Here is a 25,235-nt window from a genome sequence, read left to right on the forward strand (position 1 = left end):
ATTCCCTCAGAGCCTGCTGTGGGACAGTGCTTCTGGCTGGGGGGCCCTGTGGGGCCGAGTGTGGCCTCTCGGTGTGTCTCTTAGGGAGGTCAGGCCGCACTCAGTGCCCTGGGACAGGAAATGTGGCTGCTGCAGTGTCAGGCACGGACACTGCTGAGCTCATCCATCCAAGCTCAGACCACAGTGGTCCTTCCAGGGCTCTCTGCTCCCAGCTCTCTAGCTGAATTCACTCAAGCCACACGCCTGTGTGGGTAAGATGCAGCCCTCGGTGCTGGAAGGGAATCTTACCTGCTACCGGGTGCACTGGAGAAAATATCAGCGGTGGGTGCTTGCACTGGAAGGGTTTTTGTGCAAAGAGTGCCTGGGGGTATGGAGGAAGCACTTTGAGAAGTTCAGCAGTCCAGGTCCCCTGCCCACAGCACTGGGGACGCTCACCTGGGCAGGAATGTCACCAAAGTGGCTGCATGTGGAGCCTGGGGGCTTGGGGACCAGTGCCAGCCCAGCTGGTGGCAGCTGTGTGGGAGCTGCTCCAGCCCCTCACCAAATGCTGAGTGGACGTGGATGGCCATGGCAGAGGCGTGCAGTGCTCTGCTGTGCACCTTCCCTCTCCCCTCCCCAAGGTGCCCCTGGCTCTGTGGCAGTGGTGATGGCTCCCAGCCCCTGCAAGGCAGGCCGGGGGAGGCAGCGTGGCCCTGGCCCAGCAGCACATCCTCACAGCCCTCCCGGTTCCCAGTGACACACAGCGGCATCTTCCCAGCCCATGGCAGCTGCTCTGGGATGGGAAGGGAAGGCACTGGGCCGGGAGGGCAGCAGCCTGTGGCAATGGCCACGGGAGCAGCAGCACTCCTCGTGCTTCCTGCCTCCTCCCACGGGCTGCCCTGGCTGCGGCGGAGCCCAGGGACACATCCCACGCGCTCGTGTGACGCTCTTCCCTGGCAGGGAAAGCTCCCTTTCAGAGCCTCATCTCCAGCTGCTCAGGATGAGCAGGGATGAGGAGAGGGGGTGAGGGATGCCACGGTGGGTACCACAGGCCTTTACAATCGTGCTGGCTCCAGAGAGCCCCTGGGTGTCTTGGGAGAGCCCCTGGGTGTCTCGGGAGAGCCCCTGGGTGCCTCTGGACAGCCCCTGGGTGCCTCTGGACAGCCCCTGGGTGCCTCTGGACAGCCCCTAGGTACCTCTGGAGAGCCCCTGGATTCCTCTGGAGAGCCCCTGGATTCCTCTGGAGAGCCCCTGGTGCCTCCAAAGCACCACACACCCCAGGGATGGCCCAGCCCCATCCCAACCCTGCATCCCAGCCCCATCCCATCCCTGCATCCCAGCCCATTCTCAGCTCTGAGTTCTCCACTAGCAGGTGAAGCGAGCCAGGGATGATGTGCCAGGCGTAAAACATGGCATGAGCTGCCGCTTCACTAGCTGGCAGGGAGGAGGAGGAGGAGGAGGAGAATTTGATGTTGAGCACAGCACAGCCTGTACCCTGGGAGAAGAGGCCTGCCTGTGATGGTGGGAGATGGAAGGGGATACTTTAGATTGGAGACCAGCTGGAGCAGCTGAGATGATATTAAACTGCAAGAGCTGGGAAACACAGCTTAGAGGAGAAACAGTGCACAAACCCAAACTCCTCTCATGGGGGCCAGGCTGAGCCAGTCAGTGTTAATGAACTGGAAAAAGGGAAATTTCAACTGCAGCACTTCTAGGAGTCTCCATGCCTGGGCCAGGGAGGATGGTCTTAAAAGCCCTTTAGGCTGGCTGTTGTGATTGCAGTGCCAGAAATTCCGATTACAGCCTGCTCACAGAGAAGTTGGGAAATGCAGAAGGTGACCTGATGTTGTCAACACCAGCATCTTAGTGTTACAGCCATGCAGCAAATGTGCTTGCAATCCACAGAGAAGTGTGACATTCCTAAATCCGGCTCTGCAACATTTTGCAGACAAACTGCAGAGTTTTGTGTTCTGCACAGAAGTTCCTTGCCCTAGCAAGCAGCCTTTGGGACCTGCCTGAGCCAGAGCTCTAACCTTGCCAGAGAGAAGGGCAAGGTTAGAGTTTGCAAACACCTTGATTTGTGTCAGCCAGATGAGCTCTTGAATTGTTTAAATGTCACTGCACAAGTTTGATAGTCAAATTAAATCAATTAGATATTTAGTAAATAATTAGTTACGTTTTTTTCTGTTTGCCATATTCTGCCCTTCGACTTCTCCCCAAAGAGAAGACACCAGAGAGCTCAGGAGCCAACTCTGCCAGTGCTCAGCTGCTGCCTACAGATCCACACAAGTGCTGTCAGCTCCCCAGCTAAAGGAGGAGGACATTCACTCAGGTGAGGTTTTACACTGCCCTGAGCTGGAGCTGATTTTCAGTCTGAACGGGGCAGGACTCGCAGGCACGTTGCCTCAGGTTTGGCAGCAGGACAGTCACGCTCCTACAAAAGCCTATTCCAGTTAATTAGAGCGTTGCCTTTCAGCACAATTAATGATCTGAGAGGATGCAGCATGCCGAGGGAGGTAAACTCTCCTGGCCTTTGGACTCTGTGCTGCTGGCTGGAGGCTTTAGGGACACAGGAGGGAAGGGCTCATCCTGCAGGTTCTGCAGAGGTGAGCAAAGCACTGGGAGGTTTCTGGGAGAGGGATGCAGCAGTGGGTGGTGTGGGCAGGCAGCCTGCTGCTAATCAGAGGCTCCTTTATCTCTCAGCAGGAGCAGGACTGGAGATGCAGCAGCCCATATGCACGGCCGTCTGCCCAAAGCCTTCCCCTCTTTGATGAGGATGGTACAGGCTGTGCTGAGCTGCAACTCGATAAATATCAGCCAATTCTCTCTGTCCCTAGAGGGGCAACTGCCTTCTGCACCATCCAAGGGCTGAGGAGAGGGAGCTGAAATCACTCCCTTCTCCTTGGAGCTAGAGCAGAGCCAGGGCAGGGCAGACACCCCTGCAGGTGTCTCGTGGCTTCATTCTTCAGCACAAAGTACCCTCGGAACTGCTTCAAAGACTTCTCTGGGCAGGCACAGTTAAGCCTTTTATTTTAATTAACCATCTTTCCTTGGGGATACCAGAGTCCCAAGGTCTGGCTTTTCATTTTGCAAAACAAACGGAGAAGGTGTTGCAGTGATACCCATACCTAAGGCAGATGTGCTGCCAACATCCTAAATTCCTTTTTTTCCACGCATGTACGTGAGCTGTCCTCAGATCTCTGTGCTGAGACATGCACATTTTAATTCCAATAGCGCTCAGCACCCCCCGCCGCCCCGAGCTTTTTTTGCAGCCTCACCAAAAATATATATTCACATGACTCTAGAATAAAACTGGAAAGTCTCATCTGCCTGGGTAGTTCCCTGGTGAATTTACATTCTTCTTTCCTTAAGAGCTCTATTTTCTTCATTTGTTGGGATTACAGTAACCTTTTCTGTTTAAAATTTTTGTCCCTTTTTTGATCCAGGTTACTTTAAATAGCAGAGGAAAGGAAATTAACAGAGGAACCGGCAAAGCTCATCTCGCTTCTCAGAATTGATTCTCTGACCTTTTTTCCTGCCTGTGTTTCCCCCACCCCACCCCCCCGAAAATCTGCTTTTCATCTGCATCATTCCAACCTCCTGCAACAGAGGAAGTCCCCGGAGCTTTTTGAGCCCTTTTAAAAGAGTCCACCTCTGCAGGCAGACACCGAGCTTCGTTTCTGGTAAGGTTTTCAATCTCTCACGCTTTGTCTGTGTTTTATACGTCAGCCTGTTCCTCCTGGGTGGGCAGGAAGGGGCCGGGTGCTGCTGCTGACTCCTGACTGGGTCACCCAGCGCTGCCGGGCTGTCGGGCTCGCCTATAAAACACAGCGCGATCCCGCAGCCGCCGCAGCCTCTCCTCCTCCTCCTCCTCCTTGTTTTTCCTGGAATACTCATCCGACCTCGGCAGCAAGATGTGCAAGGGACTCGCTGCGCTGCCAGCCACTTGCTTAAAAAGGTACTGTTTATTTCTGAGCATCTGCTGATGGTCTCGCTAGCCCGGAGACACGCTGATGCATTGGGAGGACAGATTTGGCTCTGATTATTTTGCGAGATTAGAGACAAATGATTGCTGAGAGGCTTTTGTGTTTCGGGTTTTTTTCAGCTAGAAGCAGAATTGCGGAAAGCTGTGGGAGCTCTAAAGCCTTTCTTCCCATCATCCCCATCATCAAGTCCAGCGGCTTTTAGCTTTGCGATGTTTTGATATTCCTGTCAGCTGCTTCTGCTGCAGTCTTCGCACCCCTTTTCTCCCTTGACTCCTCTCTGCTAAATTTTCTTGATTCTTTTAATGGGGAAGCAAGGCAGACAGGACGAAAATTAAGGATTATCGCCTGAAATGCATTTCAGAGGCAGAAATGCAGCCTGGCAGGAGCAGGGACCCGTGTGCCAGCAGGCAGGGATGTGGGGCACGCTGGCTCTGGATGCGGCACCAGCCGGGCTGGGATCGGCCTGAGCTCCCTGGGTGATGCTGAGGGGCCAGGCTGGGCTGGAGCCCAGGGCACAGTGGGGCTGTTGTGGGGCCAGGCTGGGCTGGAGCCCAGGGCACAGTGGGGCTGTTTGGGGCTCATCACACATCGTGTGGTGCCAATCAGGACTGTGGCCCTGCAGGACCTGGCTGCACCCTGGTGTGTGGGTTCAGCAGAGCAGAGCCTGCACAGCCCCAAACGTGCCCTCGGCAGCACAGCCTGCCCCACAGCCCAGCACCAGGGGTCTCTAGGCTGGCATGAGCCCTCCTGGAGGGCTGTCACTCCCTTTCAGGTGCTCTGGGGCCTGGAGATGCCCAGGAGGGAGGCACAGCGCTCCCTTCTCACCCAGCCCATCCCAGCTCGTGCGGGTCTCGGGAAGGCAGCGCTGCCTTTCTGCCCACTGGTGCCATCAGCAGCTCTCCTGAGGCTGCTGCCCACAGCTGTGCAGTGAGTTGGGAAAATGTGAGCAGAGACTCAGATGGCTCCCATCTGGAGGATAAAGCTTCCTGCTCATGGTTGGATTTGAAAACAGGTGCTGAGAATACAAGGAAAAAGTGTTGACACTTCCAGTTGGCAGGAACATTTGATGAGGATAAAAAGAAATTTGAAAAAATGCAAGGAAGAATAGTTCATGTCTTTTAAACACCTCTGTGCAGGATTCCCAGCGAAATCCCAGAAAGCTGTGGGACTGGCTGCAAGCAGCAGTGTCTTGTTCCCTCCTGCTGCCACCCCTCTGCAGACCTGAGCACTCTCCTTCTCCTGGGCAAGGAGCACGACAGCAGCCCAAGCCTGGCAGCCCAGAGCCCCTCCATGTGTGCCTGGGCAGAGCCTGGATGGTGGTGGTGGTCACAGGCACCCTGCTCTGAAGCAGCTGTGAGCTCCCTTTGCTCTCCCTGAGCGCTGGAGCTGTTAAGGGAACATTTCTGAGGCAAGCAGTGAGATCAGCTATGGCCAGCACGCCTGGCAGGGTGCTGGAGCAAAGAGCAGAGCTGGGAGGCTGAGCAGCTACTGGAGCCCTGTGCCACAGCCTCTTGCTCTTTTCCAGGCTGGGGAGAGGGAGAGGAATTTCCTGCTTTACACTACAGCTGTACCCTGGAGCAGACCAGGGCTTGTGCCCCTGAGCAAGCAGGAGTGGTTTGCCCACCCCTCAAACTGGAAGGAAGCCAAGAGAGGTGCCAAGACCACTATCAGCTGCATATCTAGGAGCTGCTGAGAGGAAATTATTGTCCTGAGCGTGCTGGAAGGTGGAACAGAATTAGGGATGAATCTTCAGAGGAGCTTTCCTTGGAGCAAGGGAGCAGCTTGCAGTCAGCGTGGGCTGGTTGTGGTGGAGCTCTTGGCTCATCCCCTGATCTCACCCCACAGTCTTGCTCCAAGCCCTTGACTTCCTCCCTTTCCTGTGTGTCATGGGCTTGCTGGGGTGGTCTGCCATGGCCCTGCAGTTCCTGTGGCTGGCTGGGGAGGTGGGGAGATGGCAGGGGCTGCAGAAAGGATTAGTAAGGGTGTAAGAAGCACAGGCTGGCAGCTGGGCAGACCAGCTCCAGGAGAGATGACACACACAGCATGGTGGTGCTTTTCCATTGCAATATTTTCACTGTAAACAGTCAGAAAACAGCAGCTTCTCCCCCTTTGCCACCTGCTCCCAGGCTGATGACCTCCTCAGCAAGAAGCTGTTGAACACGAGAAATTACTTCTTTGGCATTGTTGCATCTGTCTAGAAATAAAAATGTGCATTATGCGACGAGTGGAAAATCAGCCCTGGAGTCCCTGTCAGTGACCTGCATTTGTGTCACTGAGTGATGCTGGAGGAGCCTGTGCAGTGAGGAGGCTGCAGAGGGAGTGCAAAGCATCGTCTTCATCTCCTTGGTTTTTTTGCTTTCAGTGCCAAAGACATGAAGCACCGTCTGGGCTTCTTGCTGCAGAAGTCAGATTCCTGTGACTACAGCTCTTCCCAGGGCAAGAAGGAGAAGGTATCTGCAAGCCAGAGGTAAGAGCAGGTGCTGTCACCTATCTGGCTATCTAATCCCAGACTGGCTGCAGCATGTTGTTTACTCCTCCAGTAGTGTTTCTGCTGCTGCTTCCCAGTCCTTCCTGAGCACCTGTGCTTGGATCTAGTGTGGGAACAGCCCTGAGGTGTTGATAGTCCTGTCAGCTGACCATCCATACCTGAGGACTTCAATTTCCATGAAGAATGCTGAGCTAGAGGTCCCTTCCTGCCACCACTTCCATGATTCCATAGGAATGAGCACAGGGGAGGGTGTGTACAGTGTCCTGTGCCGGGGAATGATCCATTCCAGACCCAGTGCAGGATCAGCATCCCTGCCTCTTTGAGCTGCATTTGTGCAGTGGTCCACACAGCTGCACAGAGGTGTAGGCACACAAAACAGCCTGCAGCCTGTCAGGGCATCTCTGCTCTCCCCGAGCTGCAAGGAGAGTTCTCTCTCCAAAGAGGACTCCAAAGGGCAAGGTTTGCTCCTGGAACAGATGAGCCTTAGGGTGTTCCAGGATGAGGGAGGGGATGAATGCAGGAAGTGCTCCCTGTGTGTTTCCAGTTCCCACATTCCTCTCTTGCACATAGCTACTGTTCCCCTGCCAGGTTAAAGGAATCAGCCCTTTGAGTTATTCCAGCTCTGTGCTCCAGCAAGAGATGCAGCCAGGCAAAAAATAAATATGAATTCCACGGCAGTTTTTCCAGGAAAATTCATTTCTAGCCCATGGCTGGTGATGAGGATTGCAACCCAAAATTCCCATGAGTTAGATCTGGGATCCCTGGAGGTATCTGTTAAACAAGCTGGTATTTCATTCTCAGTCTCTTGTGTATGCTCTTAAAAGAATCAGGGAGAAAGATTTTCTAGTGGTGCTGAGAAACAAACAAAATTTGTCCTTTCTGCACTCCCTTTTACTCAGCCCTGTGTTTCTCCCTTTGTCTCCTCCTAGGCTTAGCCAAGAGGAAGTCAGAAAATGGGCAGACTCTTTGGAAAACTTGATCCATCATGACAGTAAGTGAAGAGGGCCCTTTGGCTGCCTGCAGAGCATGTGTGCTGTGAGCAGCCCCAGGAGGGGACATGGGACATTATCTTCTGGCTCTTAGGGGCACACAGGAGCTCCTCTGGCCACACAGACCTCAGGGAGGGGTGGAGATCCCTTGCTCAGGCCCAAGGGTCAGTCCCAATGTGATGTGAATGTGGTTTTGGCCTGCTGAGTTGTCTCTTTTGTGAAGACAGCTGGTTCAGCCCTTGTGCAAGAGGAGGGACCTACAGTTAGTGGTGGGTTAAACGAGAACCAAAAATTGGAGATATTATTTGCAGCTGAGCCCATGGGAGACTTTGTCTTCCCATCAGCTGTGGGCTAAACTGATGTCCTTGAGGTTTCCTTCACATTGTTCCCATGGTCTGAGACTCTGTGGAGCGTGCTGGCTGTCTCCTCGAGGCCTCCTGGGAGCACACGAGCTGCCTGTGTTCCCCTGGCAGGGATGCTGGAGGTCACGGCGGGGAGCAGGCAGCTGGGCCCCACGTGTGACATCCCCACGTGTGACATCCCCACGTGTGACATCCCCACGTGTGACATCCCCACGGGGCCTGTGGGAATCCCAGCCTGGCTGGCATGGACCAGCTGTCCCCACTGGCAGCTCCTTCTCTGGGAAGAACCCACAGTCCCTGTTTGCTGGGGCTCAGGGACCAGCACTCTCACCTGACCTGTTTCCCTTTGGACAATCCGTAGGAGGGCTGGCTGCTTTCCGTGCTTTCCTCAAATCTGAGTACAGTGAGGAAAACATCGAGTTCTGGGTCAGCTGTGAGGAGTACAAGAAAACCAAGTCACCAGCCAAGCTCAGCCCCAAGGCCAGGAAGATCTATGATGAGTTCATCTCGGTGCAGGCCACGAAAGAGGTATGTGCACTGAGCATTCCTCGGACAGAGGCACCACCCTGAATTCTGAAGCAGCAGCACAGGCAAGCAGAGGTCAGTGGTTTCACAAGAGATGAAGGTTCTGCTTCTCTGCCAGTTAGCAAGGACGTGGTGTGTTTTTTATTGATTTTATATTAAGCTTGGATAGAGAGAAGGTGTGTTTAGTTACACCCACGTGGCCATCCCGTGTGCACACTCAAATGGGAGAGGTCTGGGATCCCAATGTTTCAGCTGCTCCCGTGCAGTTTGAGTTTCCTGGCTGGCTCCATCCAGAGGGATGTGTGTCAGTCTCCCCTGACAGCTCTTCTGGTAGCAGGGATGCATTCGTTTCCAGCTTCTGCTGGGTAGCAGATAACAGATAACAGATTACAGATAGCAGATAACAGATTACAGATAACAGATTACAGATAGCAGATAACAGATTACAGATAACAGATAACAGATTACAGATAGCAGATTACAGATAGCAGATAATAGATTACACATAGCAGATAGCAGATTACAGATAGCAGATTACAGATAGCAGATTACAGGTAGCAGATAACAGATAACAGATTACAGATAGCAGATAACAGATTGCAGATAACAGATTACAGATAACAGATTACAGATAGCAGATTACACATAGCAGATAGCAGATAACAGATAACAGATTACAGATAGCAGATTACAGATTACAGATTACAGATTACAGATAGCAGATAGCAGATAGCAGATAGCAGATTACAGATAGCAGATTACAGATAGCAGATTACAGATAGCAGATTACAGATAGCAGATTACAGATAGCAGATTACAGATAGCAGATTACAGATAGCAGATTACAGATAGCAGATTACAGATAGCAGATTGCAGATAGCAGATAACAGATTACAGATAGCAGATTACACATAGCAGATTACACATAGCAGATAGCAGATTACACATAGCAGATTACACATAGCAGATTACACATAGCAGATAACAGATAGCAGATAACAGATAGCAGATAACAGATAGCAGATAACAGATAGCAGATAACAGATAGCAGATTACAGATAGCAGATTACAGATAGCAGATAACAGATTACACGTAGCAGATAGCAGATAACAGATTACAGGTAGCAGATTACAGGTAGCAGATTACAGGTAGCAGATTACAGGTAGCAGATTACAGGTAGCAGATTACAGGTAGCAGATTACAGGTAGCAGATTACAGGTAGCAGATTACAGGTAGCAGATTACAGGTAGCAGATTACAGGTAGCAGATTACAGATAGCAGATTACAGATAGCAGATAACAGATAGCAGATAACAGATAGCAGATAACAGATTACAGGTAGCAGATTACAGGTAGCAGATAGCAGATAGCAGATAGCAGATAGCAGATTACAGATAGCAGATTACAGATTACAGATTCTGGGCTGTCAAACAGCCATTTCAGACAACTGCTCTCCGAGCACACATGGTACAGAGACACTTGGATCTTCCCCGTCCTATTTCACCTTCTGGGACAGGTTCTACTGACACTGTCCCTTTGGCCCCCAGGTGAACTTGGATTCGTGCACACGGGAGAAGACGAGCCACAACATGCTGGAGCCGACACTGTCCTGCTTTGATGAGGCTCAGAGGAAAATATTCACCCTCATGGAAAAAGATTCTTACCGCCGTTTCCTCAAGTCCCCTTACTACCTGGACTTGGTCAGCCCGCCTGGCTCTGGATGTGGGCCTGAAAACTGCAAAAGAAACCACACTCACAGCTTAGACTGCAACTCCAACATCATTTCTCAGTGCGCCTGAGCCTGCAGCAAGGCAGGGCCGGGCTCTTGCAGAATATATGGCAGCAAAAGCATTCATTGGCATGAAGCAACAGAGCTGTCTCCAGTAGCTGTCTAATGTCCCCGTTGTATCCATGTCATGCAACAGCCAGCATTTGTAACCCAATCCAGGCTCAGTGTGTGTAGCAAACCCTCCTCTGAGGTCGGTGTAGGGGCGCTGGGGTCTGTGTCTGGCAGGAGCTGGGGGCAGTCGCTGTGTGAGCCCTGTGAGCCCGGGAGGCTGCTGGGGAGCTGTGCCAGCCATGGCACTGCCCACAGAGGGACCAGACCGGCAGGGTCACCGCTCCTCCTGCCGTCTGGATGGCTCCCAGACAGGTGTGGGCACAGAGGAAGCCGAGGGAAACGCTGGGGACTGTGATCTCCCCTTTCCAATCTGCAAAGGGTTAGGTGAAAAGGGCTCGCTGTTCAAAGCTCCCAAGTGTCCAGGCTGCCAGGAGTGTTTGCTCAGAGCTCAGGCTGTGCTGCACTGCAGTACCAGGCACAGGAAGAGCTCCTGCTCTTTCTTGAAGGGAGACCAGAACTTTTCGGGACAGCCTCCCTCGGTCGTCACAGCCACAGTGGCAGGGAAGCTCAGCCTCCCTCGGTCACCACAGGAAGCTCTTCCCTCTGTAGCACCACGTTCATGCTGGCCAAGGACCTTCCTTAGGGCTGTGCAGAGCTGTCACTTTTGGGGAGGCTCATTATTTCCTAAGCTATTAATTGTGACCTTCACGCTCCCAGGTTAAATCCTCCAGCAGAGCAGAACAGAAACGTGTTCCTTCTCTGGCAGACAGCTGTGTGTTCCTGACTCCAGGGCTGCCATTTGGATTCAGCTTTGCCTGTCCTGGCTTGTGAGGAGCAGCTTGTGAGGGAATAGGACCACAATATCTGAGGAGGAAAGGCCCTGCTTGGGAGTACTTGAAAATGTTGGAGTTTTTGAAGGTGTTATTTATGTATTTCAGCAGTAGCATGGCTCACTTTTCCTGAGGATGGTAGGAGGAAAGTGTCTGTCTCATGACTGCTCCGGGGCTTTGCCAGAAGGCAGCTGATGTTTTAATTGCAGTGGTGAGACGTGGCCTTTGCTGTGGCTTTGGCACTGCAGGGGCAGCACAGGAGGCGGCACAGGTGTCTCTGTCCCCCAGCCTTGGTCTCTCCTTCACCAGGTATCGCTGCTCTGGCCGCTGTGCATCCTGTGCTCTGCATCCCAGCCCAGACAACAGCTCTCACACCGGGGTTTTGGCATGGCAGGAGGAGGCTGTGGCTCTCCAGGCCCATCGAGAAACTTCTATTTTAACATGTGCTTTATTTTGTATTTATGCAGTGTACTAACACCTATCACCGTGCATGTTGAGCTAAAAGATGGAGAGGCTTGCTGAAGCTCTGAACATGGCCAAGCATGTGGCTATGTTTTATTTTCCCCTGGTACTGGGAACTCTTGGTAACTATTGCAAAAACTGTATTGATATTTAAATAATGATGAATGCAGTCTAAATAAAAATGTTTGCGTTAGTCCCTTCTAAAATGCCATTGTGTGAACAAAAGAAAATGCTCGGGGATCCAGTTCATTGGACAAGGTTGCTCTGAAAAGTTATGGAAAAGTTATGTTACAAGTGGCCTCGCTAAGAGATTAAGTCACAGAAAGATGAAACAGCTGATGGAACAACACTTACATCACATCCTTCAGACACATTCAGCACCACGAGCCTGGGGGATAGGGGCTTTTTATGGGTCTGACCTTGGCTGACCATCAGCTCAGCATGGGGATTAGCCACTCTCACCAAGGGCCTGGGGTGAGTGTGAGGCTCCCCTTGGCAGCTTTGGAGCAGGTAAGCCCACTCAGGGCGCCCTTCCCTGATGCAGGTGCTTTGCAACCCTGAGCAGACAGAACAAATTTTATCTGGAAGCTGAGCCTGTCCCTGGGCCGTGCCCTGTGAGTGCAAAGAGCAGGGCTGGCCCTTGCTCAGCCCCTGGGGCAGCCCAGCTGCTGCTGCTGGAGTAGGAGCTGACCCTGGGAGCCCGAGGCAGCAGAGGGGCTGGGGGTGCCTGTGCTGCCCTGGCCTTGCAATGTTTTCTGTGGATCAGCCCCCTGGGCTGATTCCCTTTCCAGTTTACTGAGAAACCACTGCATCATTGTGGCAGAAGCTCTCAGAGGCTCTTGGTCTTGCCAGGGCTTTGGGGCACGAGTTTCGGGCGTGCTCTGCAGTGGGTAAGGAAATGCTGCACCTTCAGTACAAAGAGCCAAAATGAACAGTCCTTTGAGACAGTAGCAGAAATACATGTTTATGTGTGGATTACTGAGTGGTACATGGACATGGGTTAACACAACTCCTCCCATCCTCCCCACATGAATATCTGCAGTGGAAATCCCATGGAGAACTCCAGACTGAAAACCTGCAGGGTGTGAGGAGCTGATGTGCCCCTCTGCCTTAGCTCTAGCCATTGGCCACAGCGTGCAGCACCCTCCAGGGAGTGACCAGGGCCTGAGGGGAGCCTGGGTGAGCTCTGGGACACTCTGGGCCACTGGGCTTTGGGCAGCCCTGGCAGAGCCCAGCCTCAGCACGCAGGGCAGGAGCTGAGTGCCTCACCCTGTGATGGATGAGGTGCGAGGCTCCGGGTCGCTGAGGTCACCATAAAACACACATCAAACCATCTCCTGCTGTTCCTCTGGGGGATGCAGCTGCAGGGAGCCCTTTTCCACACGTGCCCGTGGCAGGGAGCGGGTGCCAGGGTGGCGTGGAGGCAGTGCCTGGTGCCCCACGGCCCCGGCTGCAGCGTGGGGTTGCCTCGCCCCACGGCAGAGATCGGGCTCCCTCGGGAACACGAGATCTGCCTCCTGCACCTGCCAGTGCCAGGATGGCACAGAGCCCACGGGCACAGGGTGGTTCTGGGGGATGCACCTTTGTGCTCGCTCAGCTGGATGGCCGTGGTTTCCCTCAAGAGGGTCTGGGACCACGCAAAGCCCGCGCACATCCCCTCTGTGATGGACCCCGAGCACCACATCCAGAAACTCTGCTTTTTGGCTCTCTGACTCAGGGAGTTGGGATGCCCATGCTACAAGTATATATGTGTGTGTATATGTTACGTGTATATATGAATACAGGAGTACATGTTGTGTTTATATACTGCTATATATGCCAAATTTCATGAGAGCTAGAGTGATAAAATACATGAAGTATCTCATACCAGAAATATGGTTGGCATCAGCCCGATAGTAAATACCTCTGGGCCTGTGGAAAGCTGGGCCATGGGGCTGGTACAGGTGTTGCCACCTTTCTGGGCAAGCCTGCTCGAGTAATTAGCCAAATGACCCTTCTACACAAACACAACTTCCCTACAGCTCCAAAATGCTTCAGTGGCCGCATTTCCTGGCCACCCGGTAGGTCACTGGCAGCCCCCAAAGTAGACTTCCAGCATTTTAGCAGAAATTGAGCCAGGGAGGGATTGCCAACAGAGCTGTTTCGTCTCTCCTGAATCCAGCCTGCACCCTTCTGTTCAGCACATACATACCTAGACACCTTCTCCCTGCCCCACGTGTTCCTGCTGCGGCACTGACGTCCCAGGCCTTGTGGTGCACGGCAAGAGCCTCCAGCGGCATCCCAGCCTTGTGGCATTGGTGGTGGTGGTGGCATTTAACTGTGAAACAGGTGAGGGGATCTGGAAATAGCTGCCAAAGGATTAAGTAGAAATGGAAGATCCAGGTCCTTCTGCAGGGAAGCCTGTTTGGTTTTGCATTTCTGAGTCACGCTGTAAATGAGGAGCTCGAACATGCTGAACCACTTGTACTGACTCCATGGGGACGTTGGGAGGGTGCAGGGAGGGTGTGCAGGCAGAGGTGGGGGAGCAGCCTGCAGCAGGGGGGATGGCCAAGCCCCACATCCCGCACCCAGCCCTGCTTCCGCCTCCCCCTTGCTGCCCACCTGAAGGGTGGGCACTGCCAGGGTCCTGTGCCCTTTGATGGGACCCTCCTGCTGCTCACGCTCTGCCTTGGGCTCTTTAGGGTCACCCGAGCCACCCTCTGCATTCACCCCAGGGGAATGCCTGTGAGCATCACCCCTGCTGCTCCAGCACCGACTTTCCCAGGCCTTTTGCTCCAGAGCTTAAAAAAAGAGTCACGTTTGTGACTGCCTCCATCCTTCCCCTGCCTCCCCTCTCCTGCCTGGAAGACACAGCCCATTTCCTGCAGCTCGGATTTGTCTGCAGCTCCGATGTATTTTTCTTCATCACCATAGTGACAAAGTGTAAATATTTGGGGCTGGTGGGGTTTTGATCGGATTTTGAAAGTCTTGAAGAGGCTGGTGAATCCGTTGTTTGTGCTCTTGTGCTCTGCACGGGGTCCCGTGGCTGGCAGGGAGGCTGAGCACGCCGGGGAAGCTCCGGGGAGCCCGCGGGCAGCACGGGTGTTTGCTGGCACCTGCCAGGTTGGATGAAGCAGCTCTTTGCAAGCTGTGACCCCGGGGATGATGCACCAGGAAACCAAACGGGAATGAACCATCCAGGCCTGTGGGGCAGGGGTTTATCACGTTTCCCTCAAGGCTGAAATGAGACCCCAGGGGCTGCTTTTCATGTATGTCCTTGCCCCATCCTCAGGTGTGATTTATTCTGTTAGCAGAGGGCTGGCTTTGACAGCCTGTGGAAACACACGGCCTGGGCAGACAGGAGGAGGCAGGAGCGAGAGATGCAGGCTACACAAACTCAGCAGGGTCTGCACTCTGCTCTGGAAGCCAGGGGGTTATTTTTCATGTTTCCAATGACGGCTTTGAGTTTGCGTTTGTTTTTTTGGGTTTGGTTTGGATTTTTCAAATTGGATCTGAACATCTGGAATTTCAGCTTTCTTTCCCTCCCAGCACGGCCTCCCTCCCTCCTGTGCTCGATGTCCCTGTGTTGGGTTTGTGCAGAAGTGTTGCTTTGGCGTGCCTACTGCAGGGAGAAGCGACTGGAACAGGAGAGCCCATGGGCAGCCCCGGAGCTGCCATCCCAGCACCACGAGGGCTGTGCCCTGGCACAGGACGGGCCCCGGGAGCTCAGGGCGTCGTGCAAGGCTGGAGCGAGCAGGAGCTCTGAGCTGCTGAACAGTCCTGGTGTTTTGGACCAACAGGTCTCGTTTTATCCTCTTGTTTTTGTGTTTGGAGTGAAGCAAACAGGCTGACCCCGAGCTCTCTCTGCTCAGCCCCGGTGCCAGCCGGCTGTGCCGTACAGCGGTCCCTGCCGTGCCTGTCACAGTGCCCTCCTTGCTGTACGTGCCACCGCTGGCCCTGCCCTGCCCCGTCCCTGGACGTGCCACTGCTGCTGCCTGCTCTGGAAGGAAGTGATGCCCAGCAGGCAGTGGAGGTGTCTGAGCTCAGCCTGGCCAGGGAGGGGAGCGCCTGCAGGCACCTGTGCAGTGTCAGCAGCACCCTGGGAAGCCGGGAGGAGAGAGCGAGCCTGGGCCAAACCAGCAGTGTGGGCAATGCTGGGAGCAAAATTCACCTTCTAAGGAGTCCTAAGAGGACAAAGTCAACACCTCAGAGCCTCCAGCTACTGCCAAGCTCCGCAGCACCAGGGATGTGTCAGCTGGCCATGTGACCCCTGGCACTGCAGGGCTGGGGCTGATCCCTCACCCTTCTGGGTCCCAGCACCAGGGAGTTTCTGCAAATTGGTCTTTTGTGGGAGAGGAAAGAGATGGCAACAGAGGAAACACCAGGACATCTGACGGTCCAAAGCACGGGGGGAGGTGTTCAGCAACACCCCTGGGTGCTGTTCTAGGGTGGTATGGAGGAAGCAAAGCAGCTGCAGGAGAAGGGGCGGGTGTTTAGACAGAAGCAGTGGGGATGCCTTGCACAGCCCTGCTGCATTGCTACTTGATCAACTCATGATAAAACTCCGACCGCACAAATCTGGGCAGGGAGTCTTTCTCCATCAGGGCAAAGATCCTCTTCTGGGCCATGTCAAAGCTGGTTGGTGATGGCTCCACCAGGTTCTTCATGGTCATAGCCTTGGTGAAGTGGTCGATGTTCACCTGCCATGAGAGTGTAAGAGGGATGGGAGCCTGCCTTTGGAGGGCTGAGCGATGGGCTCCCCTCGCCTGCTCTGTGCCACCAACAATCACACAAAGGGTGAGGGGAGGCTCATTTCCCTGGAAGAATCACTGGTGGCAAAGCTGTGAGGATGAGCTCTGCCCTGCTGCACAGCCCACCTGGGGAGGAAGATCGCTGTACACTGGCATCCCTTATGACTGACATCAGGGCACAGGCGTGTCTGGGGGTGCCTGTGGCTGCAGACAGCCCAGCAGAGGCTGAGCATGCAAACAGGGGCTCCAGGCTTGTGGAGGATGGGACTGCAGCACGTGGGGATGGGGCTGCCCCTTGGCAAGGACACAGCCCCCCGAGCCCCTCAGGCCTGCAGCCATCGCTCTCCTTTGGGATGGAGGTGCCAGGGCAGCAGCCTCGTCCCTCCCAGCACCATCTCCTGCCCCATGGCCACTGACCTCTTTGGGTGCCTCCGTCTGGATGAACTCCTCATAGATCTTTTTGGCCTTCTCCACCAGCTTCACAGGGGACTTGGTTTTCTTGTAGTCCTCACAGGCCACCCAGAACTCGGCGTTCTCCTCACTGAACTCGGAGCGCAGGAAGCTGCGGAAGCTGGCGAGCCCGTCTGGGGGCCAAGGGGGAGGTGAGACCTCGCTGAGCACTGGCCAAGCCCTCGCTGGGCACCCCGGGGGACGTGGGGAGAGGGGAGGGGACCAGGGGGATGCAGGGGATGGGAACTCACAGGGGTTTTGCAGGAGCTTCTCCAAGGAATCACGCCACTGCAGAGCCTCCTCCGGAGATGGCCTGAGGAGAGTAAAGAAAGCCCAGGTGGTCCTTGGTTACCCACGGAAGCCTCCCTCGGGGCTCCAGGTTTTTAAACAATTCCGTTAAAAACGGGGAGGAGAGGAGTAACAAGTTGCAGAGGCTCTCAGAGCGGAGGCAGTGCTCTGGGGATGGAATGGGGATGCTGCTGCATCACAGCACAGGCACCCTTCTCTGGGGGCCAGCCGAGTGCAGGGGGTGAGGATGGGGTGGGGATGGGGTGAGGATGGGGATGGGATGGGAATGGGGATGGGGTGGGGATGGGGATGGGGATGGGATGGGATGGGATGGGATGGGATGGGATGGGGATGGGGATGGGGATGGGGATGGGGATGGGATGGGATGGGATGGGGATGGGGATGGGGATGGGGATGGGGAGGGGGTGGGGATGGGGATGGGGTGGGGATGGGATGGGATGGGGATGGGATGGGAATGGGGTGGGGATGGGATGGGATGGGATGGGATGGGATGGGATGGGATGGGGATGGGATGGGAGGGGATGGGATGGGATGGGATGGGATGGGATGGGGATGGGGATGGGGATGGGGATGGGATGGGGATGGGGATGGGGATGGGGATGGGATGGGATGGGGATGGGGATGGGGATGGGGATGGGGATGGGGATGGGGATGGGGATGGGGATGGGGATGGGATGGGATGGGATGGGATGGGATGGGATGGGATGGGGTGGGGATGGGATGGGATGGGATGGGGTGAGAATGGGGATGGGATGGGAATGGGGTGGGGATGGGATGGGAATGGGGTGGGGATGGGGATGGGGTGGGGATGGGGGTGGGGATGGGAATGGGGTGGGGATGGGGATGGAGTGGGGATGGTGAATTCCACCCTGCTTGAGCAGAGCTGGGGCTGGGCTGGAAGCGATTCCTTCTGCAGCCGCGGGGCTCCGGCTCCCAGACGGGAGAGCAGAGCTGGGGCTCGGCGGGCGGCCGGGAAGCATCCCCGTGTTCTCCTGCTGGGGAGGGGAGAGATGCTCCCCGAGCAGCCGGGCCGGGGTCAGCGCCCCGGGCTCCCGCAGCTCTCCCACGCCCTGCGGGTCACCGGCCTCGGCGCCGGCCCACGGAAACCTCCGGCCTCTTCCATCTGCCCGCTTCTCCCTCCGCTCTTTAGGATTTTTCAGTGCGATGTTCGCCGTGAGACTGAAGAGTTTTGTGGGTGTTTCTTTTTGTTTGTTTGTGGCTTTTTTGTTGTCTTATTTAAGCCCCGAGGAGTTTGAGCACGCTGCCCGGGCTCCCGGCTCCTTCCCTGCATCCCTGGCAGCGCTGGCTGGAGGGCAAGGGAAGCCCCCCGGATCAGCACTGGGTGCTGGGCTGGCTGTGGACAGTCTCCACTCCCTGCAGGCAGTGCTGCACTGTGTTCTGTGCTGCAGGGGCCACACACGGGGGCTGAAATCCCCTGGCTGAGCAGAGCATCCCCTGAGCGGGGAGGGAAGTGGGCAGGACAGCCTGTCCTGGTCCTGGGGGGCCAGGAGCTTCAGCAGCGGGTCTGGGGGAGCTCCAGGTGCCCAGCCCTGTCACACTGCCCAGGGGGCTCCAGTGGGAGAGGAGAGCAGCAGGAATGCCAGGTTTGCTCAGGGTGGGTACCAGCCCTCACTTGTCATGACAGGGGGTTCTTATCCTTCGCTTTCTGGACCCTGAATTGTGTTTGCACTTCTATCAAAAACCAGAGCTGTCCCTGCCCCCATGTCCCTGTCAGGTGAATTCTCACCCTGCTGAGGAGGAGCATCACTGCAGCAGCCTAACTCAATCCAGATTTCCTGGAAACCACCAAATTCACTTTCCCATTATGTGCCTGTCCCTGGGATGATGTTGACTGCGAGTGAGATGCTGACAGGTGAGTGATGCCAGAGCAGGAGCAAACAGCTCCTCCAGACAGGGGGGAGTGGAGATGTCCTCTGGCTTTCTGTGGGGATGGCTGATGGAGACAAAGGTGTCTCTGTCCCAGAGACATCTGGGCACGGCAGCGATGGGGTGAGAGCCACACGATGGCTCTGCCAGCCCTGCTTGGCACGGGCAGCTCTCACAGGGCAGCGCTGTGGCAGGCAGGATCCGTGCTGGCAAACGTGCCCCTGCTTATCACAACCCACACCCTGCATTGGCAGGAGAAATAATTCATGTTTCACGTGCTTTAAAAAACGTTGATAAGCCAGTATTATACAGCAGCTCGGTGCTGGAGAGCAGTGGCCAAGCCAAAGGCCGTAAGGTGAGGAGGTCCCATCACCACGAGCCCTGAGCCAGGTGTAGCCGTGGGGCTGTGCACCCAGCTGAGGGACACACTGCCGCCCCCAAGGCAGATGGCTGCAAAGGCTGGCACCTCTGGGCTGAGGCAGGTGACTCAGAGAAGTCCAAGTGCCGTATGCCTCTGGGAAAACCTTTATCGAATAACATGAAATCTCATCAAAAGTAAATTGAGTTTCCATGGGAAATCTAGTTTCCGTGGAGCTGTATTGGCTGACACGTCTCGAGCTGCCCTGACACGACTTCCTGAGCCTGCACCTAGCAGGGAGGTGACGAGGAGCCTGCCACGAGCTGCCCTCCACGTGCCAGCCCACGACAGGGCTTCAGCTCCTCTGCACCCCAGAAGGGCTGGGCAGTGCAGCCCAGCCCAGTGCAGTACTCACTTCTGGGCCTTGGCTGGCTTCTCCGGCTTCTCAGGGTAGGGGATGATGAAGTCGATGGTCGAGTCAGGCTTCTGGAGCAGTGTGCCCAGCTTTGTCTTGATCTCCTTGGCCCTGCAGCAGGGGAGGAGCAGAGACGGTGAGGCAGAGGAACGGGGCAGGGGACACTCACAGTTCCTGCCCTGCACCCACTCTGTAATTAATTCCAGATGAACAAATGGACCCTGATGCTGTGAGGGCTGTGCTGTTCCAAACAGGCGCTGTGCATTAGCGGCAGCTCTTGATCTCCGTGCTCTGTGCCCATCTGTGGCCAGGCTAATTGCATCAGCAGGGCTCTCAGGCTGCTCTGGGGCTGAATTAGGGATGTGTGGGTAGCACTCGGTCTCTACAGAGAGGAGCTTGAGGAGGGGCTGGTGAGGAGGTGAAGGAGCTGCCTTTGGAGAAGGTGCCGTGCTGGGGGGCACCTGCCCCGTGGTGCCACCCCACGCTGTGCCACTCAGAGCAGCACTCAGAGCCCTTCTAGAGAGATACAGCATGCTTATCAGTAAAATCCAGCCCGTTTCTGCAATGGGAAGGGTCCTGTGAACAGGCACCTCCTGGGTGCAGAGAGGCAGAAACGGTTTGAGGAGCCGAAGAGTGCCAAAGGCTGACTGCCGCTTCCCACTGCACCAAGGCCACGCTCCAGACCTGCACTTGGAGGATGCAGAGAAAACTGGGGGTCCTGGGGCTTGGCTGCAGGCCCAGCTGTCTCCCAAAATGTTCCCTTTCATGCAATACAAGGAGTAATTAGCTCCTGAGCATCTAAAACTGCTGAGGACACTTCCCCCCTTCCCTGCTGCAGCTCAGGGGTGGCAGCAAGAGCAAGCTGAGCTTTGCAGGGAACACTCAGGTGTGCTGCATGGAGCTGAAGAAATAAAGGGGTGAAAACAGAGCCCCCCAACCCCCATCTTTGTAGGGCAGGGGTTTCCCCTGGCACAGCAACATTTGGTGGTTTCCAGGGCATCTTGCTGGCACAGGAGGTGAGGGAGAGGGGACAGACTGCTCCTCACAGGTTAACTGAGCCGAGCTTTCAGCGTGGCTGGCAAAGCTGGGCTGCGGCTCCCTGGCTTTAGGGCTCCCTGCAATTTTCCTCTCTGCTGTTTATTTTCACAAGCCCTCTGTGGATGATTGCTCCATTGCTATGTCTGCTATTTCATTTCAATTCCTTTGATTTTTTCCCTCCTTGTAAAACTCTCTCTGTGTTTTGGTTTCCACCCGCCAGTCCCCACGGGTGACATTTGGAGACCCGGCACAGGGGTGTCTGCTCTGCTCCCTGCCAGCTGGCCCCCACTGCTGCTGCAGAGACCTGTCTGTGAGCAGCTGTCCTTGCGTGGGGTGGGCAGCAGGAGCAGGCAGAGGGAGCAGCCCAGCCCTGCAGCAGGGATCACCCGCCGTGGGTGCACGGCACACCCAGGAACACAACTTGTCATGGACAGCGTCAGCAGCTACAGGGACAGTGCCCATGGCTAGAGCTTCTGAGGAAACCTCAACCTGGGAGAGCTCAGGAACTCAGGAAAAGGGTGACAAGGTCACCATGCTCCCACACTGAGGTGTCTGGGACAGGGATGCTGCCCTTCATCCTGCTGTAAGCAAGTAAGCAAAATGCAGACAAGTGCTCCGAGCCAGAGCTGGCTCCTGCCATCCTGGGGCCGGCTCTCCAGCCAGCCTCAGTGCCCCTTGGCACCCTGCTGGCCAGCACTGCTGCTCTGGGACCACCTGGCACGGTCCTGAGCCATCCTGCAGATGGGAGCAGGTGAGGGGGGCAGGGGAAGGGGCAGCCCCCTTAGCACCGAAGCAGTGGGTGGCTACAGAGGGTGCCACAGGAAAGCTGAGAGGACAGGCTGGCCTCTCCCTTGGCTCTGCTTTCCCAGAATCCGTGCCTGTGGCCACAGGTTCCCGCAGGAAGGGGACACAGGGGCTCAGGGAGTGTCTCAGGAGCAGAAATGCTGGGTGCCACCTTGTCCCTCTCCCAGCGCTCGGGGGGGATGAGTGGGGATGCTGCCAGTGCCAGGTGCTGTGCAGCAGGGACCGTCCCTTCCAAGCAATGGGACCCTGTGTCACACCATGGGGGTTCATCTGGCAGGGGCAGCGGGAAGAGCAGGGGAGCAGGGGGAAGGGGAGCAGGGGGAAGAGCAGGGGAGCAGGGGCCAGGGGAGCAGGGGAGCAGGGGAGCAGGGGAGCAGGGGGCAGGGGAGCAGGGGGAAGAGCAGGGGAGCGGGGGGAAGGGGAAAGAGCAGGGGAGCAGGGGAGCAGGGGGAAGGGGGAAGGGGAGCAGGGGGAAGAGCAGGGGAGCAGGGGGAAGGGGAGCAGGGGGAAGAGCAGGGGAGCAGGGGCCAGGGGAGCAGGGGAGCAGGGGGAAGGGGAGCGGGGGAGCAGGGGAGCAGGGGGCAGGGGAGCAGGGGGAAGGGGAGCAGGGGGAAGAGCAGGGGAGCAGGGGGCAGGGGGCAGGGGAGCAGACACCTTGGGAGCAGTGGATGCCATCAGTGGAGTTCCTGAGCAGGCAGGGGGATGACACGAGCTGTGCTGGGAGCAGGGGCACCGAGAGCCAACGAGAGCCCACAGTGGCCCAAGGAGCTGGGAAGACAGGACTGGGACTCTGCTGCTGTCAGAGCAACACCTGGGGATGCCCTGCCAACACCTACACAAGGTCTGGATGCAATTGATGGTGGCTTCACACAACAAGGGCTCAGACATGGCTCAAAATGTTGCTGATTCCCACCCTCTGGCAGCGATTTATGGCCGAGGGCTGTCAGGCTCGGGAGGCACTGAGGCCCTCAGCAGCCCCATCCTGCTCCATCCCAGGGACCAAGGCACCCCCAGAGCCCTGCAGGTGTGGGGGCAGCAGCAGCAGCCTCCCCCTGGGCCAGAGCAATTCCCCAGCAGTGGGATCCCGGTGACATCTGGAGGGGCAGCAGAGATAAGGAAGGTTGTTGAAGGAAGCGAGGAAGGACGGAGTGGGCTGAAAGCCTGCAGGCTGAGGGAGGGAAGGGCTATTTAAAGACACCATCCTGGCGTCCTCCAGCGGATGGATTACAAGTTTTCAAGCAAGGCTTCAGGGAAGGCTAAACAGCAGGGGAAAAAAAAGGCAGCTATAAACAAAAAAGGCTTTTTTTAAAAAAAAACCTCAGCTATGGCCGAGTGAGAAAAAGCAAGAGGACTGTAAATGGTGGAAGGTTAACTGTGAGAACATATGGGAGCAAGCCAAGAAAAAGTCTGAGAAATAGCTTCCAAGAAGCATTAACAGAAAATATGGGCTCTGTCAAACATATCAAGAGCAAGAAGGGCTGCTGGGGAGGGCCAGGAGAGACTCCAGCTTTAAAAACAAAACAAAAATAGAAGCTCAAAGGAGTTTAAAGCCGTGGCTGAAAGCTAAAGGTGATGCTGTGCCCGGGGGCAGGGAGGTGCCGGAGGAAATGCCCCTTCACGTGCAGAAGCCTCCAGAGGGGATTTGAGGAGCCAAGAAGCTGCAGGAACGATGCTGAAAGGGCAGCAGTGGCAGCAGTGGCAGCCCCGTGGTGGACACATGGACAAATATGGTCTATTGGAGAGGAGTCAAGGCTCCTCTGGCCGCAGGAAGAGATTCCTCTCGTCCCTCTCTGAACAGGCCAGGCACACACGTGCTGGGGAGGGCAGGGGGCTGCAGCCCCTCGGGTCGGGGGGGCACCTTGGCTGGCTCTGCAGAGCCCTGGCAGCTGCAGGGGAAGGTGTCAGTGTGGGACAGGCAGCACACAGCTCTGGGGATGGTGCTGGGGAGCGCAGGCAGGGCTGTGCTGGCGCTGGGAGAAGGGGACAGTGACCCAGCAGCAGATCCTGGCTCCCCGGGTCCGGCACTCGGGGACAAGCTGGGGGAGCTGCAGGAAAGCCGTGACAGTGGCACTGGGGCACATGGAAAGCCTCATAGAGCAATGCAAGGTGATGCACAGCCCTGACTCTGCGTGTCAGAGCGTGAGTGGAGCCTTTGAGAGGGAGGATTTGAGGGCACAGCAGAAGAAAAAACATTGGCATAGCAGCAGTGGGAGAAAATCTTTATTAAGAAGATTTAGTGTTAAAAAGTGTCAGAAGAGTGACAGCAAGGGCGATAGGAGAGCAGAAACACGGGGATCACCCACAGCTGGAAGAGTGCTCCTGGCTGCCCATGGCACAGGAGACTGCAGGGGAGTGGGGAAAGTCAGCGTGGATTCCTGAGGATGGCTGGAGGTTTCCAGCAATGAAACCATCACAGGCCTGCGCTCCTGTTTGTGCCTCAGATGAGAATTTGCCTTTTGGGCAAGCAGCATCAACCCCCAGGGCACAATTTCAGCTGGAACCTCCCTGGAGCTCCCCTCAGGGCGGTGAATTTCCCCATAACTCTCACCCAAAAGGCAGCGCTAAGGCATTTGCAGGTGTGAGGGAACCCTCACTGAGGGACTCACTGAGCCTTTTCCTGAGTTTCCTCCTCAGGGGAGGCATGGAGTGCCCTGCTGCTGCAGTGACACCTCTGGAGCCCCTGGGAAGCCCGTGGGAGCGAGGAGAGGACATTTCCAACCAGCAGGGAACTGGCCAGGGCTGGAGCCTGATGGGCTCCCACGGCGTGGAGAGGAGCCCCTGCCAGCACCAGCTGCAGGTTTTGGGGCGAGCACCAGGGGGGAGAGAGATGAGAATGAGGATGGGTTCCACAAGGCGGGCACAGCTGCTGCTCTGTACAGGGCTGAGCCTCACGAGCTCAGGTCTGGCTGTTCCACGGGTGAGGGACACGCAGGCAAATAAAACAGGATTGTGAGGCACTTTGGATACAGGGCTGTTCTCACCTCAGAAAGGAAAAACCTCTCTCCTGATTTTTTCCTCCTCTCCTCCTCCGTGTTTTGTGGAAATGAAGATCTGAGGATAAGGGCTGGGTTTGGAGCAGCCCAAAGTCAGCCGGCAGAATGACCCCGGGGCAGAGTGGGGGGGTTTGGGACCGAAGCAGCGCTCATCCCGAGGATCTCAGCCCCTCTGAGCCCCCCAGCCAGCCCCTCCCCACTGGGAGCCGCACGGTCCCGGTCCCCAGAGGAGATGCTGTCCCCAGAGGAGATGCTGTCCCCAGGGGAGATGCTGTGCCCAGGGGAGATGCTGTGCCCAGGGGAGATGCTGTCCCCAGGGGAGATGCTGTCCCGCGGGCTCCCCGCACCTCCCGGCCGCTCTCACCTCTCCAGGCACGTGTGGGGCAGCGCCGCTAAGCCCTTGCACATCTTGGCCGGCTGCGGTGTCCTGGGCCGTGAGAGGAGCGCGGGTGACGGCAGAGGCTGGATGTGCAGCCCGGCCGCCGGCCCCGCTCTAAATAGAGCTGAGTCTGGAGCGGCGCCAGCCCCGCGGCCAATGCGGCTGCAGCCGGCCCTGCCTGCCCTGCCCATCCCCGTCCCGTCCTGTCCTGCCCATCCCTGCCCATCCCTGCCCTGCCCTGCCCATCCCTGCCCATCCCTGCCCTGCCCTGCTCATCCCTGCCCATCCCTGCCCATCCCTGCCCTGCCCATCCCTGCCCATCCCTGCCCTGCCCATCCCTGCCCTGCCCTGCCCTGCCCATCCCTGTCCATCCCTGCCCTGCCCATCCCTGCCCATCCCTGCCCTGCCCAT

The 25,235-nt window shown here is 56.3% G+C and overlaps 2 protein-coding genes across 4 annotated transcripts; one reads left to right on the top strand and one right to left on the bottom strand.

Annotated features, from left to right (window-relative positions):
• The first annotated feature begins 2,869 nt into the window (after nt 1–2,869).
• RGS4 (regulator of G protein signaling 4) lies at nt 2,870–11,654 on the top strand. 3 transcript variants are annotated; one of them, XM_088060513.1, is made up of 6 exons: nt 2,870–2,996; nt 3,426–3,662; nt 6,328–6,432; nt 7,383–7,444; nt 8,166–8,332; nt 9,877–11,654. In XM_088060513.1, the coding sequence occupies exons 3-6, from the start codon at nt 6,338–6,340 to the stop codon at nt 10,126–10,128; spliced, it is 576 nt and encodes a 191-aa protein (XP_087916639.1). In that variant the 5' UTR covers nt 2,870–2,996; nt 3,426–3,662; nt 6,328–6,337; the 3' UTR covers nt 10,129–11,654. The 3 variants fall into 3 exon arrangements, with proteins under 3 accessions (XP_087916639.1, XP_087916638.1, XP_005528689.1); XM_088060512.1 differs by lacking the exon at nt 2,870–2,996 and having other exon boundaries at nt 3,335–3,662; XM_005528632.3 differs by lacking the exons at nt 2,870–2,996; nt 3,426–3,662 and adding an exon at nt 3,761–3,937.
• Nucleotides 11,655–12,399: 745 nt separating this feature from the next.
• On the bottom strand, nt 12,400–24,906 carry LOC102106255 (regulator of G protein signaling 5). Its single transcript, XM_005528630.3, has 5 exons — nt 24,810–24,906; nt 19,611–19,721; nt 16,893–16,954; nt 16,609–16,775; nt 12,400–16,140 (listed from the first exon to the last, which is right to left on the bottom strand). The coding sequence occupies exons 1-5, from the start codon at nt 24,851–24,853 to the stop codon at nt 15,979–15,981; spliced, it is 546 nt and encodes a 181-aa protein (XP_005528687.1). The 5' UTR covers nt 24,854–24,906; the 3' UTR covers nt 12,400–15,978.
• Between the last annotated feature and the right edge of the window lie 329 nt (nt 24,907–25,235).

This window comes from Pseudopodoces humilis, chromosome 10 (genome assembly GCF_049639895.1).
Source record: "Pseudopodoces humilis isolate 2021_Gansu_Grassland_sample_001 chromosome 10, ASM4963989v1, whole genome shotgun sequence".
Lineage (NCBI taxonomy): Eukaryota > Metazoa > Chordata > Aves > Passeriformes > Paridae > Pseudopodoces > Pseudopodoces humilis.